The 26,472-nt window shown below is 40.5% G+C and overlaps 1 protein-coding gene across 4 annotated transcripts; it reads right to left on the bottom strand.

The window, feature by feature from the left end:
- Positions 1-1,980: 1,980 nt before the first annotated feature.
- On the bottom strand, positions 1,981-25,205 carry LOC138366274 (neurofilament heavy polypeptide-like). 4 transcript variants are annotated; one of them, XM_069327281.1, is made up of 8 exons: positions 25,070-25,205; positions 22,992-23,105; positions 21,105-21,254; positions 16,358-16,466; positions 12,660-12,766; positions 11,883-12,008; positions 4,562-4,696; positions 1,981-3,522 (listed from the first exon to the last, which is right to left on the bottom strand). In XM_069327281.1, the coding sequence occupies exons 2-8, from the start codon at positions 23,094-23,096 to the stop codon at positions 2,137-2,139; spliced, it is 2,118 nt and encodes a 705-aa protein (XP_069183382.1). In that variant the 5' UTR covers positions 23,097-23,105; positions 25,070-25,205; the 3' UTR covers positions 1,981-2,136. The 4 variants fall into 4 exon arrangements, with proteins under 4 accessions (XP_069183382.1, XP_069183381.1, XP_069183384.1 ...); XM_069327280.1 differs by having other exon boundaries at positions 25,022-25,134; XM_069327283.1 differs by having other exon boundaries at positions 24,954-25,082.
- Positions 25,206-26,472: the final 1,267 nt, after the last annotated feature.

The raw sequence follows: 26,472 nt of genomic DNA, 5'->3' as shown, positions 1-26,472 counted from the left end.
AGAAGGACATGCACGACCGTAAGAGGGACAATGCAACTAGGACAATAAGGAGCAGGGCGGCGCTCCATCAAGTGACCATGGGTTAAGCGAGTATGGCCAATACGCAACCTCGCTAGAGCTGTTTCCCACCGCCGGTTACGGTGGAAGGAGGACGGCCACGAGGAAACACAACATTTAAGAGTACGTAGCTTGTTACCAGTAACAGACAACCAAGAAGCCTGCCAACGGGTAAGGACTGAGGAATGGATAACCGGGTAAAAGTCGGAATACGGAATGCCTTTACGAGAGATGGGACAAGAGCGGACAGCTTCCTTAGCGGCAGCATCCGCACGCTCATTTAAAGACACGCCAATATGGCTGGGAACCCAACAAAACTCAACCGACTTAAATTTACTGTGAACGAGAAACAGCCAATGCTGGATCTCGACAACTACCGGATGAACTGGATTAAAGCACCCGAGAGCCATGAGGGCACTACGAGTCAACAACAACCACAAAGGAAGACTGACAACGAGAAAGCAGGAGACGAAGAGCATAGAGAATAGCACAAAGTTCCGCTGTAAAGATGCTAGTCTCCGGAGGCAAGCGACACATATAAGTGCGATCAGGAAAAACAACAGAGTAGCCAACACCGTCCGCTGACTTAGACCCATCGGGGAAGACAGAAACGGAGCGGGAGTGAGAAGAAAAGTGCTCGAGGAAAAGGCGTTTTAGAACTGTAGGAGGGGTAAAAGCTTTAGTGATACGAGTCAAGGATGTACAAAACCGCGGAAGAGGGACCCTCCACGGGGGCAAAGAAGGAACAACACGAGGAGAAACATCAGAAATACGAACGGAAAGAGAATCCTGCAGGCGAGATAACCGGACAGAAAGAGGGAGGTGGTGAAGAGGAACAGGAACCGCAGGAGGGGTAAAAGTTAAAGCACGACAGAGACGAGAGGAAGGATGTTGCAAGGACCGCGCAAGATAGCGAAGACAGTAGCGATCACGGCGGTCCTGGAGAGACAGGAAGCCAGTGTCAACATACAAGCTAAGGACGGGAGTCGAACGAAAGGCACCAGAACTGAGGCGCAACCCAGCATGGTGCAAAGCATCAAGACGGCGAAGAGTAGAAGGAGAAGCAGACGAGTAAGCAGGGCAACCATAATCGAGCTTAGACAGGACGAGAGAGGAATGTAAAGCAAGGAGAGTGCGCCTATCTGCCCCCCAAGAAGTATGGGACAAGACCCGAAGGAGGGTAAGGGACTTAGAGCACTCAACACGGAGGTAAGAGATATGGGGAGACCAAGACAAACGAGTGTCAAGGAATAACCCCAAAAGCTTCGCGGAATCTTTGTATTCAAGGGGATGACCATAAAGTGACAAAGAGGGACGAAGAACAACCCGTTTCCGCGTAAAAGTCGCCCAGAGATGAAGACATGCCACTTGTACGGTACATGTAATGAACTTCATTGTCACCATATAGTTGAGAAAACTATATGAACATAATCAGTATACATAATTACGTACTTATTTTATTTTTGACAATTAATGCATTGGCAAATTACATTTGTGATAACCACATTTGCTTAGTAAGCAATAATAAAATAGCTTGACTTTTTCATTGATCTACGTAAACTGTATTACATCCATATAGCCACTATATCCATATTGATATAAAACCCAGACAATAATAGTTATTTTGAAGTTAATTAAGGCGAAGGCGAAATTATTTTGAGAATTTTTCTCTTTTGAAGTTAGAATCCACACAAGATAACTACATTACCCTGTGAACCTATGTATGACAATAACCTCACTTTAGGGTTAAAGTAGTACAGTACTCAAAATGAGGGCATCAAGGCTGAAGACTATTTTGCAGTCTAAAGTGGTCAAGCCTGGCCCCAGGCTGGGCTTAGTGAGAAGAACATCTCCCAGAACCCATTCCAGATTCAAGAAGATAGGTATCACTGAAGTACAAGAGGAGAAGTGATGTCAAAAGTATTGGATTAACAGAGTAATTTAATGAAAAGCACAATACTTTATTCTAGTATAGTACTGTCGATAAATATAAACATAGCTCAATCATACACTTCTCTTGAAAATCTATTTAATACATATATTTCCCAATAAAATAAGAACATGGACAGCAAATTTCATCTAAGCAGACTTGGGGGCTTTTGTTTTAATCTTTTGCCTGGGAGTGATTGGTAGAGGTGTAGACAGTTTGAACTTCTTTTTTGTTGCCATGAGTTTTTTATCTACCAATTTAGTTTTCTTTCCAGAGCCAAGAATTTTGGGAGTAACCATTACATTCTTACTTTTAATCATCTTGGGAGTCTGAACAAAGCTTGGGCTATGTATTTTTTTCAAAGGTAAAACTTCCTCAGGAGTAACTGCCTTCTTAGGGGTCTTGAATTTCTTTGGAGTTTTAGCTTTTTGAGGCATTTTCTTTCCAGAGCCTAGAATTTTGGGAGTAACCATTACTTTCCCACTTTTAATCATCTTGGGAGTCTGAACAGAGCTTGGGCTATGATTTTTCTTTTTAGGGGTCTTGGCTTTCTTTGGAGTTTCAGCTTCTTGAGGCATTTTACGTTTCTTGGGCATCATAGATTTGTCCAGATTTGTGGATAACTGTACATTATTTGCTGGTACACTCACCTCTTCAGGCATTTTTGCTTTTTTTGGAGTTGAGGATAACTCCAAATCTTCTGTTGACTGAGCCACTCTCATCACAGTGCTCCTCAGAGCTGAATCTGAAGATGCTACCATCTTATTAATTTTACCTTTGACAGTTTTATCTTTCTTAGGGGTTTTAGATTTATTAGGAGTTACGGACATCTGTACTTTCCCCGGTGACTGTGAAACTTTCAGCAAGTTTAGAGTTGGAGTCTGATCCACGTTCTCTATTACCGTATTTTTAGGCGAAGTTATTTTGAGAATTTTTCTCTTTTGAAGAGTTTTAGCTTTCTTCAGAGTTCGATTTTTCTTACCAGCTTTGGGCAAAAGTACTTTCTCTGTTTGTATTTGTGTTATTTCACTTTTAGATGCATCTGTTGGAGATTTATTTCTATTTTTCTGACGTTTCACAGCCGATAGAGACTGGGAATCTGATCCCGTTGCAACTGGCACAGCTTTGATCCTTTTGATTGATTTCTTTGTCTGTGTTTGATTGTTGTTCAGTTTCCTTTTCACAGCAGTAACTCTATTAATTGGTGACTTTTTCCCATTTAGTTCTATACCTACAGAGGAAACCTGGTTCTCAGAAGCACTTTCATCATTTGAAATGCCTGTCTCTTCCAATGTGTTTTGCATCTTAATGATTTTCTTGCAAACCAAACCTTTGCCAGTCAGTTTCTTAATCTTCGGAGAAGTTTTCTTTGCACGGCCCAAACTCTTTTTAGTGGATAACACAGCTTTACACGGTGGGTTTGTAGGCGGTTCAGTACCATTAAGAGGTTCTTGAAGGTTCATATCCTCAGTTGCTTTTTCAGCCATTTTTTTCCCTTTTTTCGTTTTTGCCATTCTCTTCAGACTAACCTTTATCTGCAAAAAACAAAACATACTTTAAATATCCAGCAGTACCATGAATCACATCCACACACAGATATACCAAAACAAGTATATGACGCAGTGGTCAGCACAGTCGGCTCAACACCACGGGGTCTCGGCAGAAAGACTGGCAAGTTTCCTTTCACCTGATGACTGTTCACCTAACAGTAAATAGTAGAAAGAGGTTAGGATGCAACCCAAAACAGTTGTATTAGACAATGTGCAATCCTATCCTTGACAATGCGGAACTATACAAACATGACTATGTTCACACGAGGACCACATAATAAACACTGTGTGAGGAGCCTATGCTACGATTTCCAACTTCAGAATCACTTATTTGAAGTTGGGAAGCCTAGCATAGGCATGAACAACTTTTAAAAAAAATTTAAAACCACTGAGATCAAAATTGGAATATGCAGTGGTTGTATTGTGTCCATATCTCAAGAAGCACATCAATAAATTGGAAAACGAACAGAGTGCAGAGACGTGCAACTATGTGACTTCCAGAACTGAAAAACAAGAGCTACAAGTATGGGTGGCCATTTCCCAATCCCCAAAAAGGCCACGGCCAACTCTCTTGTCTCTCGCCGAGAGACAGGCAGTCGCTCTGTTCCTCTCGGCATCTGGCCACCTTAACTATGAGAGTTTAGAGGTGTTAAATATGCCAAAGCTAGAAGATAAAAGAAAAAAAAAGGTGATATGATCATTACGTACAAAATAGTAATAGAAATCGACAAAATTGATAAAGAATAATTCTTGAAACCATCCAACTTAAAGAACAAGAGGACATAAGATTCAAACTAAGAATACAAAGCTCCTGAAAAGACATTAGAAAGTTCACTTTTGCAGAGTGGTAGACAGTTGGAACAAGTTGAGTGAGAAGGCAGTGGAGGCCAAAACAAAGAGACAGTTTCAAAGCGTCATATGACAGAGTACTGGGAAGATGGAACACAGCAACTGAGGCTCTTATCCTGCAACAACACTTAGTTTATTAGGAATATTTAAATTTTAATAATGATATTTAACTAACCTTATTAGTCAAGTCCTTCTTTGCTTTACTAAACTCTGCTCTCTGCTCCTCCGTAAGTTCCACATTTTCTTCACACATTTCAATTTTATCTGCATCAGAATTTTCATTGATGTCATTACCAGCAGATTGAAGCTTCTGAAAATGGTTAAACATAAATAGCATACATGCATATGTATATATTTTTTATAAATATATATATATATATATATTTATTTTAAATGTACTGTACTGTATATACAAAAAGGGTACAATATGTCAAGCGCAGGTATTGTGATTAACCCTTAAATGGCTCGTCTAATCAGTAATTATCAAAAAGAAGGCACCAAGCCGGGAAGGCTATGTAGCACCATCAAATGTGTGGGATAATCATAGGGCGATAAATATCACTAAGAATGCCAATACGAGAACAAAAACGCATAAGGCGAACAATATCAAAGGTATCCAATTCACCAAGAATTCTATCGAGGGACAAGTGACCGTAAGGAACGGTCAGGAAGCAAGACGCATACGTCCTGGAAGTCAGGACATTCAACAAGGATATGCACGACTGCAAGAGGGACAATGCAGTTTGGACAATAAGGAGCAGGGCGGTGCTCCACTAAGTGCCTATGAGTTAAACCTGTATGGCCAATACTTAACCTCGCCAGAGCAGTTTCCCACCGCTGGTTATGGTGGTAGGAGGAAGGCCACAGGGACACAATACTCTTAAAAGCATGCAGTTTGTAAACAGTAACAGAACACCAATGACCCTGCCAACAGGCCAGAATGGAGGTATGAATAACTGGGTAAAAGTCAGAATAAGAAATACCTTTATGGGAGATGAGACAGGTGCGGATAGCTTCCTTAGCAACAGCGTCCGCATGCTCATTTAAGGACTCGCCAACATGACTGGGAACCCAGCAAAACTCCACTGTCTTAAATCTACTGGAGATAAAAAACAGTCAATGTTGAATTTTGACTACCACAGGATGGACTGGATTAAAGGACTCCAGAGTCATGAGGGCACTGCGAGAGTCAACTACGACAACAAAGGAGGAGTGACAGCGAGAAAGCAGCTGACAAAGAGCATAGAGAATAGCTTAAAGTTCTGCCGTGAAGATGCTAGTCTCCAGAGAAAGGCAACACAAAGGTGTGGTCAGGAAAAACAAGAGTAGCCTACACTGTCTGCAGACTTGGACCCTTCGGTGAAGACGGAAATGGTGCAGGAGAATGAAGAGAAGTGTTAAAGGAAAAGGTGTTTCAAAACTGTAGGGGGAAGGGATAAAATCTTTAGTCACGTGGGTCAATGTTTTACCAAATTTAGGAAAGGGGACCCCTCCGTGGGGGGCAAAGACGGAATGGCACAAGGGAAAATATTGTTAACACGAACCGGAAGAGCATTTTGTAAGCGAGACAACTGTACAGGAGGAGGTAGGTGGTGAAGAGGAACAGGAACCATAGGAGTGGTAAAAGTCAAGGCACAACATAGGCGAGAGTGAAGGTGTTGTAAGGACCGTGCAAGGTAGCGAAGACAGTAGCGATCACGGCGATCCTGTAGAGACAGGACGCCAGTTTCAACATACAGGCTTAGGCTAGGAGCCAAACGAAAGGCACCAGAGCTGAGGCGTAACCCAGGATAGTACAGAGCATCAAGATGGCAAAGAGTAGGAGAAGCAGACAAGTAAGCAGGGCAACCATAATCGAGTTTAGATAGAACGAGAGAGGAATGCAAAGAGGAACGTGCACCTATTGGCTCCCCAAGAATTATGGGACAAGACCTTAGGTTAAGGGCCTTAGAGCATTCAACTCAGAGGCAAGAGAAATGGGGTGACCAAGACAAATGAATGTCAAAGTATAGCCCCAAAAGCTTAGCAGAATCTTTGTACAAAAGGGGATGACCATAAAGCAACAAATAGAGACGAAGAATGACCTGCTGCCGAGTAAAAGTCATAGCACAAGTTTTAGTAGTAGAGAACTTGAAGCCATGATTGATGGCCCAAGACGACACGGCATCAATCGCAAGTTGAAGCCACCATTGAAGGAAAGGCGAATCATCACCTCGACAGCAGAGGGTAAGATCGTCTTACTTTACACGTAGCATTACATCCAGAAATTATATACAATGGCTTTATGTACAGCCAGAAGGAGAATAAGGAAATAGTGTCTACCACGGTCTCGTGAAAATACACAATAGCAGATTTGAATAGTGTTTGTGACAATCCATTCACAAACTAGACGTTTTTAGCAGCATCTATAGGGGTTATCTTCAGATGATTTCGGGGCTTAGTGTCCCCGCCGCCCGGTCCTCGACCAGGCCTCCACCCCCAGGAAGCAGCCTGTAGCAGCTGTCTAACTACCATGTACCTATTTACTGCTAGGTAACAGGAGCATCAGGTTGAAAAACATTTTGCCCATTTGTCTCCGCCTTCACCAGGGATCGAACCCGGAACCTCAGGACTATGAATCTGAAGCGCTGTCCACCCAGCTGTCAGGCGCCCCTCGGGCGAACTACCTTCGGGTAGTTCCATCTTTTTGAGTCAAATCAATAGACAGCTACAATGTGATAGATGACCAAGTCCACTAGCTGACCGTTCACTCCCTTTATGATGAATTCCAGATAAGTATCAGTAAACTTATTATTTACCCCCGAATTCACAGGTAATATAGCCACTGTTTGTCGGCCAGCAATAGTTGATTCCATTAATCGCAGAGAAAATACTTTCCAGCAAAATTAGTGAAGATAGCAGCAGGAGCATAAGCCTTCAAAAGGACAGAGGACTGTCCCATGGAGCATCACACTCTGACAGCAGCCCACCAAGCACCCCCTCACAATGACAATGGGCTGGAAAAGGAGGGGGGCTCGTCTAGTAGTCTTGTATCATGGTTACCTTTACTTTCCCTTTTGGTTACCTTAAGTTGGTTCTCAGGATCAATGTACCAGCAGCCCAGTCTGTGACTAGGTCTGGTCAACCAGCCTTTTAGATGCAGCTGGACGTAGCCTGATGAATGAATCACAGCCGCATCGATCATTATTCCTTCTGAGGTGTTCATCAAGTTATATTTTTGAACACCATGAGAAGTCAGCTAGTTATGCCCCTCATGTTTAGAAGGTGTTGGAAAGTCTTGGGTCACTGATGTTGAAAGAGTTCTCTCAACATCCCTAGCCAACCTTTGCTTTTCAATGGGGCTATTTTGCAGATCCTGCCATGTCTCCTGGTCTCGCGTGAAGTTATTACCACATGCAGATTTGGAACCAATCCTAATATTTTCCAAGTTCAAATTATTATGTAGAGTATCTCTCTCGCCTGCACTCGAGGGAATAAAGATTTTAAAAATTTAAATGGTTCAAATAATTTAGATATTTTATTGAGTGGATTCTGGCAGTAAAGGTGTTTTGCATGTTCTCCAGGTCAGCCATTTCTCCAGCTTTGAACAGGGCTGTTAACGTGCAACAATATTCTACTCTAGAGAGCACCGTGTCTTAAAAATTATCATCATTGGTATGGCATCCCTTGTTTGAAAAGATCTTGTTACCCAACCTGTCATTTTTCACTACTTTACATTATTGTGAACATTATTGTGTTCTTTAAAGTTAAGGTCTTCCAACTGGATTACTCCCAAATCTTTTATATTGCTATTTCGTTCTATACAGCGATTTGACCGAGTTTTATCTGGCTTCCGTTTTGATATTTTAGTTTTCCATAGTGCAAGAGCTGGAACTTTGCTTTGCAAGAGCTTTGGTAAACATATTATTTTCTGTGGCCCATTGATAGACCTGATTTACATCAGATTGGAGGTTTGCTGTGTTGTCAATATTGTCTACTCTCATAAAAATCCTAGCATCGTCTGTAAAGTAAGATATGGTACTACAGTATAGGCAGACAATGAGTCAATTATGTTTGAAGAAATGAGGACCAAACCACACACCAGAAGATGAAGAAACGACAACGTTTTGGTCTGTCCTGGCCCATTATCAAGTGGCATGTGCCTTGATAATCACATACGACCTGATAATGGTCCAGAATGGACTGAAACTGTATACTTTCTTCATCTTCTGGTGTGTGGTTTGGTCATCATATGGTACTATAGTTTATATCCTTGTCTATATCGGATATGAGGATGAAAAAGTGCTGGAACAAAGACAGTACCTCTGGGAGACAGCTTTTCAAGGTGGATAACCCAGCGTTTACTGTGTTGACTATTACACACTGGGTTCTGTTCATTAGGAAATTAAAGCTCCATCTTCCAACTTTGCCAGTAATTACTTTTGTGGGCATTGTGTGTGCAAAAACACCATGATCACATCTGATTAAAATTTTGGCAAAATCTGTGTATATTTTATCAGCATTTTGCTTGTTTTTCTAAGCTAAGGCCATTTCATATTGGTCTAGCAATTGTCAGAGGCAGAAGTGCCCTGTTCTAAACCTATATTGTTCAGGGCTATATAGGCACTGTGATTACATGTGTTTTGTGATCTTACTTTTTAACACTCAAAAGATTTTTATATGTGATGTTAGTGCTATTAGTATATAATTGTTTTGCCTGCTTTATCTTTTTATTTTGTTGGTGTGTGTGTGTACTCACCTATTTGTGCTTGCGGGGGTTGAGCTTTAGCTCTTTGGTCCCGCCTCTCAACAGTCAATCAACTGGTAATTACTTAAGTGTAGTTACAGGATGAGAGCTTTGCTCGTGGTGTCCCATCTACCCAGCACTCTGTCATATAACGCTTTGAAACTATTGACGATTTTGGCCGCCTTCACCTTCTCACTTAACTTCTTCCAACCGTCTACCACTCTGTTTGTGAAAGTGAATTTTCTTATATTTCTTCGGCATCTTTGTTTAATTAGTTTAAATCTATAACCTCTTGTTCTTCAAGTTCCAGGTCTCGGGAAATCTTCCCTGTCGATTTTATCAATTCCTGTTACTATTTTGTATGTAGTGATCATATCACCTCTTTTTCTTCTGTCTTCTAGTTTTAGCATATTTAATGCCTCTAACCTCACCTCGTAGCTCTTGCCCTTCAGTTCTGGGAGCCACTTAGTAGCATGTCTGCACCTTTTCCAGTTTGTTGATGTGCTTCTTAAGATATGAGCACCACACAAGCCGCTGCATATTCTAGCTTTGGCCTAGGACTACCACACACTGACCATGACTCTTCCTAAAGAAAGAATGGTACTATGGGTTGGACCTGGTGACTGTCAAGACTCTGGCGGTCTTTAGGTTATCTTGAGATGATTTCGGGGCTTTTTTAGTGTCCCCGCGGCCCGGTCCTCGACCAGGCCTCCACCCCCAGGAAGCAGCCCATGACAGCTGACTAACACCCAGGTACCTATTTTACTGCTAGGTAACAGGGGCATAGGGGTGAAAGAAACTCTGCCCATTGTTTCTCGCCGGCGCCCGGGATCGACCCCGGGACCACAGGATCACAAGTCCAGCATGCTGTCCGCTCGGCCGACCGGCTAGTCAGGTCGTCCCTACAACCTGACTATTACTCTTCCTTCCGTACAATCTGTCTGTAGATTGGTGTACAGATTCCTGAGCCTACTGGGCTCTTATCATATCTACATATAAAACTGTATGGAGTCAGCCTCCACCACATCGCTGCTTAATGCATTCCACCTTTTAACTACTCTGACACTGAAAAAGTTCTTTCTAACATCCCTGTGGCTCATTTGGGTACTGAGTTTCCACCTGTGTCCCCTTGTTCGCGCACCACCAGTGTTGAATAGTTTACCCTCATCTACCCTGTCGGAGAATATTGCCCACGATTTTTTTTTTAAATGGTGTCTGTTTACAAGAGCCCTGAGGAAGCTAATGTGAACCCCGTGTAGCCGCGGGCCATTTTGAATCGTGCCTGGCACCCTATGGCATATATATACACCATGTGCACCGTGAGACATGTTATTCATAGCATACATATATGCCATGTGCAGTTTAAGGGTTAAGGCTTGTTATAAGACTGTGTGAAAGGCTGCCAGTGTGTTGCTGGAGACCTCTGCCAGCGTGTTGCTGGAGAGTACAAGTGGTGTTTTGGCACCGTGACGATACTGTGCGGGACTGGCTCATGGTTTACCGAGAAAGGTGAACTTGCCGGCATGAGGACCATAGAAGACAGTCACAGGGAAATAACCCTGAGTAGTATACAATAGAAGATAGAAATGGACTCACCGGGAAAGAAAACTGCAGAAATTTTATAGTGTCGTGTGTGAATGTGACCCTTACAGTGTTGAATGCATATGTGTATACTGTATATAGTTAGGAAGTACACTTGGTGATGGTTCTGTTTTGTGTTTTTACCCACTTTTCCTTTAGAATGATTATTACTGCTAGTTTTTAATAACTTGCCCAAGATTCAGGGTGGGATCGAGTAAGAAGAGGCACTTAGGTCCCAAATACAGTTTGATAAGTAAAGAACCCAGTTACTGGCTAAGTGAGGCTGTAAACATATGGGCTATCACTCCATGGTCACATTTATCAAATGCCTTTGCAAAGTTCATGTATATACTTAATCTGCATTTTGTTTTCCTTCTAAAACTCGCATTATTTTGTCAGTGGTTAATTAATTGCAAAAGGTAGGAACTTCCTGCTCTAAATCCATATTGACTTCCATTGTGAAGTTCACTGTTCACCATAAAACTGGAGACTTAACTCCTAATCACTCTAAATTTTAGCCAACACTTTGGTTTTTTCCTTTGTAGAGCAGAGTTATATCAACTAATTTAAGTGACTGGCACATAACCTGCATCCAAGCTTACTTTCCCTATTATATCAAGCACTTATTACACTATTAAACTATTTATACTATTCTCCCTATTACACCTATTGGTACTTTTACATTTTATTATGAATATAGATTTCTGGGAGCAGGGCCGGATTTAGACCTTACGGGGTTAACTGTTGGTTAACTATATAAGGGGCAAATTCAGGAGCCCCTTAATATCGAAATTAAAAAAGAAGGGAACTACAATGGTGACAAACCGCAAATGTTTGAAAAAAAAAATGTTAGGTTCTCTCCGATTTACTTTTCTCAATTTTATTGACATAGAACAACTCTGACTACATTTTTCGGTTTGTAATATAGGCTAAAGGGATATAAATTACTGGTGGTCAGGTAAGGTAAGGTATGAAGTGTTGTGAAGCTTTGATTTCTTTTAATTATTCCCATCCCGGCTAAGTTTTTCATTTTATACTGCTGTACAAGATATTAATTACCGTATTCACGCCATACAGTCTTCAAATTTATTGTATCTTATTAATGTATGTACAGTATGTTTGTATGTACAGTATGGCTTTAATTCTTTCCCCCTTCCAAGTAATCCACACCCTTCAAAAGTCAACCTACCACTCCAGGCAGTCCAAGGTCCAAACTAATACCCAAATTGTTCAACACATCCATTTTCTGCCTGTAAGCATCAGCTAGCCTACGTCTCCTACTCCTCGCCTGTCCCAGAGTGCGTCGCTTATTGAGCTGCAAAAAAAAAAAAAAAAAGTATCATTATCAGAGTATCAAGAACAGAAGGAAATTTTGAGGAGAAAATAATGGAAGCATGACTATACAGCACATGAAAGAGACACAAGGACAAAGCTGGGAATGGGGAGTGAAGGAATGATGCTTAACCACTTGAATTGTTTGGAGATCGAACACCAGCCAAGATAGAGAAATCAAAATTAAAGCATGGTAATGGTAATGACAATTATCCCACATCGAGGCTGTATGAGTTCAGAGAAACATGAAGACATCTTAGGTTAAATTTTTAATGAACTTACTCAAGCTTTTCTTAAGTTTATTAGGAATTACATTTACTGTAGTTTACATTAGATCAATCAATCAACAATCTGCCAATTAGATTTATGAATTTAATCTATAGATGTCAAATATTTTTCAAGTGCTCCACATCTCCAACCCAGACAAAAGTTAGATTTATTCAGTGAACTCATATTTTATTTATTTTTTAATACAATTTACTTCAGGTTAATTCAAGATCGTGTAAATTTGTTATACTATACAACAATTTAAAAACTTATTTTCTAATAACAGTAAAACCTGAAAATTAACATTAAGATGCGCAATCATTATTTTACTTAATAAACAAATATCTTGAACTGTGATTTAACATACCTGGTTAATGGCAGCTGTTCTACTCAATACCCTAGGGCAGTTTCTTGGTCGTATATATCGATCAGCAAAGAGTTTATCCGATACCCGCTCAGGAGGAACGATTTGACCTGTCCATGGTAGCATCAAATTAGTATTGGAGAAACATTGAGCTATGTGCAATCAAATATGACCAATTATTTGACCATAAAGAGCTGAACTATGTATAATAAGGTAAGGTAATTAAAAGGAGAAAGCACAGTCACTATGAAAAAGCATTAAGAGACTAAGAACAATACACTAAAGATTGATAACCCAAATAAATTTTTCATCGGTATGATACCAACATCAAATCATATATCGGATGTCACCCTATCCCCACTGGATTTTGAAGAAGCTATAAACAGTATGCCTATGCACTCTGCATCAGGCCCTGATTCTTGGAACTCCATACTCATCAAGAACTGTAAAAAACCACTATCGCAGGCCATTCACATTCTTTGGAGACAAAGCTTAGATACTGGCATTATCCCTAACATACTAAAGACAGCAGAGATAGCACCACTCCATAGAGGAGGAAATAAGGCAGAGGCAAAAAATTACAGACCGATAGCACTAACATCGCACGTCATAAAAATCTTTGAGAGTGCACTAAGAAGAAAGATCACAAAATACTGTACATGGAATCACAGCATCTCCATAACCCCGGACAACATGGTTTCAGAACAGGGCACTCTTGCCTGTCACAGCTGCTGGACCACTATGACATGGCATTAGATGCCATGGAAGACAAAATGCTGATGTAATTTACATAGATTTCGCAAAAGCCTTCGACAAATGTGACCATGGTGTTATTGCACATAAAATGCATTCAAAAAGGAATTACCGGAAAAATAAGCAGATGGATCTACAATTTCCTGACTAACAGAACCCAATGTGCAATAGTCAACAAAATAAAATCCGGACCATCAACCGTGAAGAGCTCAGTCCCTCAGGGCACTGTGCTTGCTTCAATACTTTTTCTCATCCTCATATCGCACATTGACAAGAACACAATCTATAGTACTGTATCATCCTTTGCAGATGACACGAGGATTTTCATGAGAATAGACAACAGAGGACACAGCAAACCTCCAATCAGATGTAAATCGAGCCTTTCTATGGGCTACAGAAAATAATATGGTATTTAACGAAGATAACTTCCAGCTCATGTGCTACAGAAAAAATGAATATATAAAAACAGAAACCTCGTACAAAACTCACGTCAAATCATAACATAGAACGAAAAGGCAATGTAAAAGATTTGGGTGTACTCATGTCGGAAGGCCTTACCTTTAAAAAACACAATAAAGTAACCGTCACAACTGCAAGAAAAATGACAGGTTGGATAACAAGAACTTTTCACACTAGAGATGCTATACCGATGATGATACTTTTTAAATCACTAGTGCTCTCTAAGGTGGAGTACTGCTGCACAATGACAGCCCCTTTCAAAGCTGGAGAAATTGCTCACCTGGAGAGCATGCAGAGATCCTTTACTGCAAGAATCCACTCAGTAAAACATCTAAACTACTGGGACCAACTAAAAAGCCTAAATCTGCATTCCCTTGAGCGCAGGCGGGAGAGATAGATAATAATGTACACATGGAAAATATTAAGAGGGGCTGGTCCCAAACCTGCACACAGAAATAACATCACATCAGACCTGAAGGCATTGGCAGGATGTGCAAAATACCCTCGTTAAAAATCAGAGGTGCAACATGTACTCTGAGAGAGAACTCTATCAACATCAGAGGCCCGAGACGGTTCAACACGCTTCCACTACACATAAGGGGCATAAATGGCCGACCCCTCACAGTGTTCAAGAGAGAACTGGATAAGCACCCCCAAAGGATACCAGATCAACCAGGCTCTGACTTATACGTCAGGCAGTGAGCAGCCACATCTAACAGCCTGGTTGACCAATCCAGCAACCAGGAGGCCTGGTTAACGACCAGGCCGCGGGGACGCTAAGCCCCGGAAGCACCTCAAGGTAACCTCAAGGTCAAGGTGGGATGAGACTAGCATAAAGGAATGCTACCCAACCATTTGGCCCATCGGGAATTGAACACCAATGTCTGCAAGAGGCAGGGCCGTTCTTATACCAAATAGTATAAGTAGCTGGGGCTGTGTAGAATAACACAACAAGATATTTAATTTCAAATTTTACTAACATGTTTAAATTACTTATCTGCACCCAATCTACCATTGTAGATTGGGTGTAGATAAGAATCTCATAACTTTCCATTAAATCCAGATCCAATCATACAACTTCCCATTAAAGAAAGGGTGGGGGGAAGGGGGAACAGGGCCCAAATTTTGCAATTTCAACACATATATATCAAAAATACATATTTGGTACAGTATATTTGGTAGAAATATCAAGATAAACTAATAACACCCCCTATTTTCCTCTATAATGATGGGTGTTAAAACCCTATAATTCAACCTTGCTTCAGCAGATGATGAGTTACAATAACGTGGCTGAAGATACGAAGACTAAACCACACACCAGAAGACGGAGAGACGACAACATTTCAGTTCGTCCCGTACCATTATCAAGTCGATTGTGATCAGCCGACTTGATAATGGTCCAGGCCGAACAGAAACGTAGTTGCGTCTCCATCTTCTGGCGTGTGGTTTAGTCTTCACACTTGCTTCTGCTATTAAAGTAATGGCAGGAAATTGTAATAATTTAGTGGCACATCATAATAGTGTGATACATCTATGAGAAAATCTCCTTCAGCAATATGATGGAACTGAACTGGCAGTATAGGTCGCTCCAAACACACCCATTATTGCCTCAGGTGGCTCTAAACACACCCATTAGTGCCTCAGGTGGCTCCAAACACACCCATTAGTGCCTCAAGTCGTTCCACACACACACATTACTGCCTCCGGTTGCTCCAAACAAACCCATTAGTGCCTCAGGTAGCTCTAAACACACCCATTAGTGCCTCAGGTGGCTCCAAACACACCCATTAGTGCCTCAAGTCGTTCCACACACACACATTACTGCCTCCGGTTGCTCCAAACACACCCATTAGTGCCTGAAGTTGAGCCTCAGGTGGCTCCAAACACACCCATTATTGCCTCAGGTGGCTCCAAACACACCCATTAGTGCCTCCGGTCGCTCCAAACACATCCATTAGTGCCTCCGGTCACTCCAAACACATCCATTAGTGCCTCAAGTCGTTCCACACACACACATTACTGCCTCCGGTTGCTCCAAACACACCCATTAGTGCCTCAAGTTGCTCCAAACACACCCATTAGTGCCTCCGGTCACTCCAAACACACACATTAGTGCCTCAAGTCGCTCCAAACACACACATTAGTGCCTCAAGTCGCTCCAAACACACACATTAGTGCCTCAAGTCGCTCCAAACACACACATTAGTACCTCAAGTCGCTCCAAACACACACATTAGTACCTCAAGTCGCTCCAAACACACACATTAGTACCTCAAGTCGCTCCAAACACACACATTAGTACCTCAAGTCGCTCCAAACACACACATTAGTACCTCAAGTCGCTCCAAACACACACATTAGTGCCTTAGGACACATTCAAATCTATCACATTGCTTCAAAAGATTTGTTTCTTAATCTTTTATATTTTGACCAAGAAAAACTTGACAATACATCTACAACTATGGCCTTTTGTACAAAACACAACTTACATTTCATAATTTTTCCAAAAGTGAGGTAGCCATCCATAATTTTGGCCACAATCTTTGCAACTTCGTAGTGTTCAAACTCTATATATGCATACCCACAGCTTGCTCCAGTCTGAAAAAAGATAAGAATTATTGGCCTGCACAATCATTATCATAAATTAAAATTTTGAGATTTACACAAATTTTCAAATGATAACATTTTTCTTCCTTATTCACATCACATTATCTTTCATATTTAATGTACTCTATATGCTGTACTAAAAAAAATATAACTTTTCTGTTGTAGCCAATTACTGTATAATTGTACAGTGGAACCTCGATTAACGAATTTAATCCGTTCCGGCACCGAGCTCGTCATGTGAAATGCTCGTCTTTCAAAACGAATGTCCCCAGTTTAAATATTGGAAATAAAAATAATCCGTTCCACCACCGAAAACGTCAATATGATATTCAGTTTTTTAAATAATGGAGCAGCCTACCTGACATACACTGAACAAACCTTTATGACATTGGTTCTTTTTTCAACTTTGTTCACTTTTTTATATTCATTTTTGATAGCAAAAGGTTTGTTCAGTGTGTGCCAGGTAGGCTGCTCCATTATAAATAAATAAATGAAAAGATGGAGCAGCCTACCTAGCACACACTGAACAAACCTTTTTGACATTTTAACATTTTTTTTTTTTTTTTTTTTTTTTTAAGAAACATGGAGCAGCCTACCCGACATATACTGAACGGACCTTTTTGACATTTGTTCTATTTTCAATTTTTGGCATTTTTTGTTTATTCTACAAAAAAAATCAATCCTTTGCAACATCACAGCAATCACCCCTTTACATCCCAGCATCATTAGCATCTTTGAACAAAAAAAAAATAATCACTTATTTGCATCTTCGGAGACATCCGAGAATGTGCGAGAAGCATCGGGAACGGTTTTCTCGGTAATCAAACGAGCGCTCGCCAATCCAAACAAATTGTCGGCGATCTGCGCGCTCGTTATTCAAAATGCTCGTAAATTGAGGCGCTCATCACTCGAGGATCCATTGTATTATATATTTAACCAATTTTCCAAGCACTATAACAAGGTTATTGGCACCAAAGTGATCAAATTTATCTAACCCTTGGTAGGCCATCCTGGCATCCCAGACTATGTCCAAGCAAAAATACCCTTGTCCAACAGAGTGCCAACGTTGTTGCAGAGAATATGGCTGAGAAGCCCTTCTTCAGCCTCAAGTCCAAGATTAATGAACAATGAACCACCAAGATGATGTTACCAGAGCTCGTAGTCAAAATACAGGCTGGAGTGAGTGAAAAGCCACACCACTTGCAGCAACAGCAACCTCCTCATCCAAGCGAAAGAGGCAAGAACATACAGAAAAGGAAAGGAAAACTATCAAGCCTCCCAAGGAGAATCTAAAACAGCCAGGCACGGTGAACAATAATATGCGACAAATGCTACAAGAATAACTAGTACCTGTACAAACAAATATCCGAAATAACATAAGGTAATCATGAGGAGAAAGCACCAAGTCAGTACGACTATATAGCGCTTGGAAGGGATATAAGGACAGGCGATGAGTCACAATAACGTGGCTAAAGTATGATGACCAGACCACACACTAGAAGGTGAAGGGACGACGACGTTTCGGTCCGTCCTGGGCCATTCTCAAGTCACAATCGACTTGAGAATGGTCCAGGACAGACCAAAACGTTGTCGTCCCTTCACCTTCTAGTGTGTGGTCTGGTCATGATGTAAGGACAGTGAAGGAATGGTGCCCAACTTCTTGCACCATCGGGAATCGAATGCTGACCATGCAAAAAGTTAGAGCAGCTGCTTGATACCTGCTTGATGGCAGTTCTTCTGCTACTCAAGCCCGGCCCGAGGCCAGGCTTAATTTGTAAGAACTTGGTCCAACAGGTACCTTGCTTGTGAGTGCACTGTTGGCTACTACAGTACGGTATTTTAAGTATCAAGTCAGTACAGTACAATGAGGTGTTACAAAGATACTGAATAGCAACCTGTTGAAAAGGTAATCATATAAAAATATAATATTCTTTACTGCAAATACCTAATAAATTAACCAAGTAATAGTCAATTTATTATATATGAATATTAAGTGTAACTTATAAGTGTGGAAGAATTTAAGATTTTTGCCAAACCAGAGAACTTAAAATATACTAAAAAATTCAACACTTTAATGTACCAGAATATACAATTTATATTTATGGTGCTGCTAAAAAATTTACACCAGTTTTCTTCACACATGTTTATGCTTGATTACAAGATTAAGGCATTCCAAGTCATTTACCGCTACCATATACACATGTTTATGCTTGATTACAAGATTAAGGCATTCCAAGTCATTTACCGCTACCATATACACATGTTTATGCTTGATTACAAGATTAAGGCATTCCAAGTCATTTACCGCTACCATATACACATGTTTATGCTTGATTACAAGATTAAGGCATTCCAAGTCATTTACCGCTACCATATAACATGGGCCATGACTCATTATGGGTTCCAGGTATTTACTATAATAACTCATTTTAAAGTGATTTTGTGTATGTAATTATAATGTATATATTAGAGTGAACATGCGGATGTACACGCCAGAAAAATACATAATCAATTTCAATGTCTTTCTTTTTATTAATCATTTCTGATTCAAATTCTCCCCCTTAAACAATAGTCAACAATGAAAGACAAGTAAAATGCTGATATTATATACATATTCACAAAAATTTGACAAATGTGACCATGTTGTAATTACAAAATAAACACAAAAGGAATTATGTACTATACTGGCAAAGCAGAAAGATGGATCTTTAATTTCCTAATGAGCATATCCTAAAAAGCAATGGCCAATAAGGTAAAATCTGGATCATCCACCACGAAAAGCTCAGTTCCTTAAGGCACTGTACCTGCTCCAGTAATCCCTTACATGGAAAAGTAATCACTATGTGGAAAGGAATTAAAGAACTAACAAAGAATGAGACATAGGGGTGGTTTTGGATAGTAAGTTGTTGCCAGAGGAACACACAAAGAACATTGTGAGAGGAGCGTATGCGTCGCTTTCCAACTTCAGACTTGCTTTTAATTACATGGATGGTGAAATACTAAAGAAACTGTTCATGATTTTTGTGAGACCAAAAATGGAATATGCAGCAGTTGTATGGTGCCCAAATTTCAAGAAGCACATAAATAAACTGGAAAAGGTGCAATGGCATGCTACAAAATGGCTTCCGGAACTGAAAAATGAGTTATGAGGAGAGACTAGAGGCATTAAACCATGCCAAAACTAGAAGATCGAAGAAAAAGAGGTGAAATGATCATCACTAAAAAATACTAACAGGAATCGACCAAATTGAAAGAGGAATTCCGAAACCAGCAACTTCACGAACAAGAGGACAGAGATTCAAGCTGAGGAAACAAAGATGCTGAAAAAATATTAGAAAGCTATCTTTTGCAAACAGTGGTAGACAGAATGGTAGTTTGGCCTCCACCACCTTCCAAGTGAAAAGGTGGTGGAGGCCAAAACCGTCTATAGTTTCAAAGCATTATAGGACAAAGAGTACTGGGAAGACGGGACACCATGAGCGTAGCTCTCGTCCTGTAATTACACCTAACAGACACAAACTATAATGTCATCCTTCATAGGTGACACTAGGGGTTTTACGAGTAGAAATACTGATTCAAATAATCTTCATACTGATATTAACTGGATCTTTCAGTAGGCCACAAAACATTGATGTTCAACGAGGGCAAGGAACCAATAAAATACAGCCAAACCACACTGTAGTAAAAAAAACATAGATGATCAGAGTAATCATAGAGTAATCATGTCGAAAGACCTACTTGTAAAGAAAGCAATTACCAGAGAAATGATAGGCTTGGTAACAAAAATCTTTCAAATAAGAGATGCCAAATCAATGATGGGACTTTTTAAGACACTAGATGTAGCCTCTTATTATAATATATAGAGGTGGATAATATATTATCCACCTAATTATAGAGGTGGATAATATTCCACCTCTAGGGTGCAATATTATTGCACAAAAGCAGTCCCACTCAAAACTAGAGAAGATGCTGACCTGGAGAACATGCAGAGAACATCTACTATCCAAATCCATTCAATAAAATATCTAAATTATTAGGACTATTTAAACTCTCTTAAAACTGTACTCCTTGGAGTGCAGGAAAGTTACATAATAATTTACACTTGGAAAATACAGGAGGGACTAGTTTCACATATGCACACCGAATTAATTTTGTACGCTACCAGAAAGCATGGCAGAATGTACAAAATAGCCCTTTTCAAAAGTAGACATGCCAATGGTACCCAAAGAGAATATTATAAACATTAGGGGCCCAAACCTTGACAACATCCTCATTCTAAACATAAGCAGCTGACCTCTTATGGTGTTCAAGAGGAACTTTATAGACCTCCAATGGGGTGAAGGTTAACCCTCGGAGGCTTTGATCAATCAGGCTCGAATTCAAATGTCGGGGGTGTAAGAAGCAGCATCCAACAGCCAGGTTGACCAGACCATCAACCAGCAAGTTTCTTTAAGAGACTGGCCCCTAGTTATTGATCCTCAGACCCACAAAAGAGCATAACGCAAACACCATTTTATACATTAGGAGATAAACCATAACAGTTCATAATAAACTTCAAAACTTATAGTTTATAAAATACAATAAATAAATACAATAGTCTTCCACCTAAATTTTTTTTATGACACTAACCTTCTTACTCCGGGCCAGTATTATATTCTTGACCACTCCAAATTGTCGGAAAAACTTTAACATCGCAGCCTCAAAAAATCCATATGGTATGCGGGAGAGATAAATTACACCTCGTTTCACTTCTTGTCCTGCTAACCATTTTTTCCCAGTCTGGAAGATAAAAGTAAATGTAAATCAGCACTGAATTATCATTTTTTTTTTTTTTTTTGCACCAAAGGAGTATAGCAATACAAAACACACTGGTTAACAGTGGTCTATCTGCAGAGTGGTGGTCTATCTACCGAGTGGTGCTCCCTCTGCGGAAGATAAGAAAGAAACTTTACTCATATATAAATTGTTTGCTTCTTAACACTTACATGGAATAAAAAAAAAAAAAAGGATTTTTGTGTTCTTAGTGCTTGGCACTTAATGGTACACAGACACACCTAGAAAACGATGAATAACACCCCCCTCCCTCGTGTGCAAGATTCTCTAGCGGTTCTTCCTTTCAGGTTCTGCTCAACGGGTGAAGCGAGGCTTCTTTCTGTCTGGTTTCACCTTAGTGTAACTGCACCTGCACCTTGCTGGGTGCAGGTGCACTGTCACTGTCATTTGTATGACCAGTGTTATCCCCATTCAGAGCAGGAGAGATTGCTGAAATAGAGGGAGTACACAGAACATATACGGGATACATAAATGAGATAAAGCATCTAAATTATTGGGATCGTCTCAAAGCTCTCTAAATGTACTCGCTAGAAAGACGACTGGAGATATATCAAATTATATACACGTGAAAAATACTGGAGGGCCAGGTCCCAAATCTGCACAGTAAAATAACAACATACTGGAGTGAACGATATGGAAGAAAATGCAGAATAGAACCAGTAAAGAGCAGGGGTGCCATAGGCACAATTAGAGAGAACTGTATAAACATCAGAGATCCAGATGTTGTTCAACATCCTCCCAGAGAGCATAACAAATATTGCCGAAACAACAGTGGACATCTTCAAGAGGAAACTAGATAGTTTCCTCCAAGGAGTGCTGGACCAACCGGGCTGTGGTGGGTATGTGGGCCTGCGGGCCGCTGCAAGCAACTGCCTGGTGGACCAAATTCTCACAAGTCAAGCCTGACCTCGGGCCGGACTTGGGGAGTAGAAGAACTCCCGGAAACCCATTAAGCAGTTATCAAGCAGGTGTCAGATGTGTGTATTTACTCACCGGGATTCCACGTTATTTCTTAGTCACATGATGAAGTTCTGTGGTCAGAGTGCATAAATGTGTGTGCAGAGTGCAGAGTCTTGTGTGCATAAATGCTCCTAAGATCCCATTACAGTTAAAACAAGTACAGTACTGGAGAAGTTAAAATAAAAATATAGTAATAATGAAAGGACATGAGAAGATTTCAAATCAAAGATGTAGAGGTGCTTATGTAGAAACTGTGAATCACTTACTGATGTATAAGTAAAGACAAAAGCACACAAGGGGAAAAAGGTCTGCCAGAATTTTTCTTTTATCTAGAAATTTGAAAGCAAAGTTTGAGTGAACGGGAAAAAAGAAAAAAAAAGTTTCACCTTAAAACAGTGATCAATATAGTCAAAAGGTCTGAGGAGTTAGGTAAATGATGACAGTTGCATCCTGGGCGAGGGTTAGTAGTGGGTCTAAGAGAACCCAACTACTATAGGACTGATGCTAAGAGAACTGATGCCTCTGTTCACTTAGCAATAAATAGGTACCCAAGAGTTAGACAACTAATGTGGGCTGCATTCTTGGGAAGATCAGTCTTTAGAATGTGAAACCAAACCACATTGTAAGTCAAATTCACAAAACAATGAAAGAAGCTCAATGGTATAAATATAATTACTTAAAGTAAATAAAAAAATTGTTGAAAGAACTGTAGAGAAAAGTTACCTTCAACGTCTTCCGATTTTTAATGGATTTCTTCCGAAATTCTGCATCCTTGGATGGTTTTAATGCCAACAAGCTGGCTGCTTTTGGTTTTGCTTTAGGCACCATGGTTGAAATCTGAAGAGAGAGAGAGAGAGAGTACATATTAGATAAATAACTATTAATCTGCAAAGAATGTCACAATGTGACAAACAAATATCTGAAGCAAAGAACCCAACCCACACTTGGGTAATTACCATCTCGATATGCTCTCCTCAATCATTCCGTTTACCGAATATTGCACTGTATGTACAGTATGTGTATATGTAACCATATTAAATTCTTTATTCTATATGGGATATTTAATTAGTAGTTATTGCAAGACTCTTTGTTACAACTAGGTTTTAAACTCCATTGGGTTTAAAGCGACTTTTTAATCTCCTTCACACACACACCTCTAGCTGCAACTACAGTATTCCTATTCTGTTTTTCCCAACCAAGGCTTTCATTGCTTCAGCAAATTTTCATCAATTATTGACGATGCACTCAATTTTTTTAAATACCTCTTTTTAACAATGATAATCCACATATTTAGTCACATTAATAACTATAGAGGCCATATTACATATACATAATCGGGTATGTACATATGTGTGTAATTACCAAAGTGTAGTTAAAGAATGAGAGCTATGCTGGTCGTGTCCCGTCTCCTGTCGTATAACGCTTTGAAACTACTGACGGTCTTGGCCTTCTCACTTAGCTTGTTCTATCCGTGTGTGTGTGTGTATTCATGTATTTGTATACACCACACTGAAAAAAATAAATTGAAACTAACATTTTAAATGGTTAAGCAGCCTTCTTCAACAGTTAGGCTAGAAGGCCTAACTTAAAACAAATCAAACCTAACCTAACTGAACTTAAAAACAAAAAGAGAAAATGTCGTTTTACATATACAGTAGTGCACTAGGTGCGTGACATCACTGGTGTAATAGGGTTCTTGCCGGTAAAGGTTTTCTTTCTTTATAAAGAAAAGTGGCTTTCGGCCACTTTTATTCTGTACTTCTTAGATGACGTTAGGTGTGCAGAGGCTAGGGGCCAGAGTCACAAAGCAGTTACGCAAGCACTCACGAATCTGTACATCTTTTCTCGATCTTTGGCGGCTTTATTTACAATTATTTAACATTTAATGAGCTCCAAAGCACCAGGAGGCTGTTTATAACAATAACAGTTGATTTGGAAATTTTCATGCTTGTAAACTGTTTAATAGATGTAACCAAAGCCGTCAAAGATCGAGGAAAGATGTACACGTTCGAACAAATCTACAAGGGCCATGATGAGGGTTCGAACTTACGTCCGGGATGATCCCAGACGCGCCTTACTTACTAAGGCGCATCTGGGATCATCTCGGACGTAGGTTCGAATCCTCATCACAACCCTTGTGGATTTGTTCATTTGATGTATCACGCTTTTGTGATTGTGTGTAATGTACACGTTCGTAAGTACTTGCGTAACTGCTTCGTGAATCTGGTCCTGTGTGTGCAGAGGCCAGGTGTGCAGAGGCCAGGTGTGCAGAGGCCAGGTGTGCAGAGGCCAGGTGTGCAGAGGCCAGGTGTGCAGAGGCCAGGTGTGCAGAGGCCAGGTGTGCAGAGGCCAGGTGTGCAGAGGCCAGGTGTGCAGAGGCCAGGTGTGCAGAGGCCAGGTGTGCAGAGGCCAGGTGTGGACAGGTTAGGAAGGTATGTTAGGTTTAGAGTAAGTTCGGAAAGCAAAGTGGAAACGGGGCGACTTGTCCTGAAAAAGATGCTTCACTCTGAATCCCTAAACTATGCACTTAGCATTTGGACATTAGGCCACCTCAAGCACCAAGTGCCACTTTATTAATGAGCAATAAATACGCCATATTAATGCGAAAATATAACCCATTTGCTTACAGAAATGCTTCCCTAGTACACAAATGTTCTAATCACACTAGGCCAAAATAACCCACACCTTAGTAGCACTACACTTCAAAACGTTCAGAAGTGCCCCAAGCACATGTTGTGAACACACAGACTCACTTAGGATACACTTAGGATACACAACACATGAAGTTGAAGTTGTCTCACCAAATGTTTCTCTTCCAACACGTGTTCTCCTCTACGCGTCCCAACTCTTGCCCCGGCTACGGCCACGGCTTCGTAAAGTGAGATAACTACGAACGTATATATTCTTTACATACTGTACCGGTGGTGAGCCTCGAACCCCATTGATGATGTAACAATATACATTCAATTTTGTAACTAGTTCATCAAGACTGTACCTTGCTTAGCTAAATTAATTGTGGGGTTCAGTCCCTGAGCCCATTATGTGCCTCTGTAACCCCTTTCCATCACCGCTCACAACATGGGTATGGGGTGCATAATAAATGAACTAACCTAAACTTCTTTACATTGATTCAGTTCTTTTATGCCAATACAGCTTGCCCATTAATACCATTATTTGCATTCATTGTAGTATAAACATATATGAAATACAACTACTGAATGCTTATTTGTTCTACAAGTTGTTTATTGTATATCGGAGAGATGAAACCCTCTGTCTCCTAACCCCTCGCTCCGGCTACGACCACGGCCTCTTAAACTACATCTAACGCACCAATCATTTACATTCGTTCTAATTAATTTATGGTAAAACCTGCTTGCCTCAATATACAATTATGATATAAATATAATTAGAAAATGTTTATCCGTTGAATAAATTATATATATATATATTGACTTTCGTTTTTTTTTTTATCAACAAGCTAGGGTATGCACAGCAGAATGAAAAGACAGAAGAGTTAGAGGAGACATGATAACCACCTACAAAATTCTCAGAGAAATTGACAGGGTGGACAAAGACAAACTATTTAGCACGGGTGGAACACGAACAAGGGGACACGTGGAAACTGAGTACCCAAATGAGCCACAGGGACGTTAGAAAGAACTTTTTTCAGTATCAGAGTAGTTAACAGGTGAAATGCATTAGGCAGTAATGTGGTGGGGGCAGACTCCATACACAGTTTCAGATAATAGATATGATAGAGCCCAGTAGGCTCAGGAACCAGTTGATTGACAGTTGAGAGGCGGGACTAAAGACCCGAAGCTCAACCCCCGCAAGCACAACTAGGTGAAAACAAACACACACACACACACACACACACACACACACACACACACACACACACACACACACACACACACACCCTAACCTGCATACCATGCAAGCTGATGGAGAAGATTGTGCGAAAAAAACTAGTGGAGCATCTGGAGCGAAGGAACTTTGTAACACAGCATCAACATGGGTTCAGGGATGGCAGGTCCTGCCTCACAGGGTTACTTGAATTCTACGACCAGGCAACAAAAATAAGGCAAGAAAGAGAAGGGTGGGCAGACTGCATATTTTTGGATTGTCAGAAAGCCTTTGATACAGTACCACACAAGAGGCTAGTGCGAAAGTTGGAGATGCAGGCTGGAGTGAGAGGGAAGGT

Source organism: Procambarus clarkii, chromosome 19 (genome assembly GCF_040958095.1).
Source record: "Procambarus clarkii isolate CNS0578487 chromosome 19, FALCON_Pclarkii_2.0, whole genome shotgun sequence".
NCBI classification, from domain to species: Eukaryota; Metazoa; Arthropoda; class Malacostraca; order Decapoda; family Cambaridae; genus Procambarus; species Procambarus clarkii.
This window is presented reverse-complemented; position numbering and strand designations above follow the sequence as displayed.

What these genes read in the sequence shown, in the direction of transcription:
- LOC138366274 (XM_069327281.1), bottom strand. Translation starts at nt 23,096, where the DNA reads ATGGTGCCTAAAGCAAAACCAAAAGCAGCCAGCTTGTTGGCATTAAAA. An exon ending in TACTGGCCCGGAGTAAGAAG is followed by an intron (nt 16,467 to 21,104) that starts GTTAGTGTCATA and finishes ATCTTTTTTCAG; the next exon opens with ACTGGAGCAAGCTGTGGGTA. An exon ending in ACCTTGGACTGCCTGGAGTG is followed by an intron (nt 4,697 to 11,882) that starts GTAGGTTGACTT and finishes AACCATTTTCAG; the next exon opens with AAGCTTCAATCTGCTGGTAA.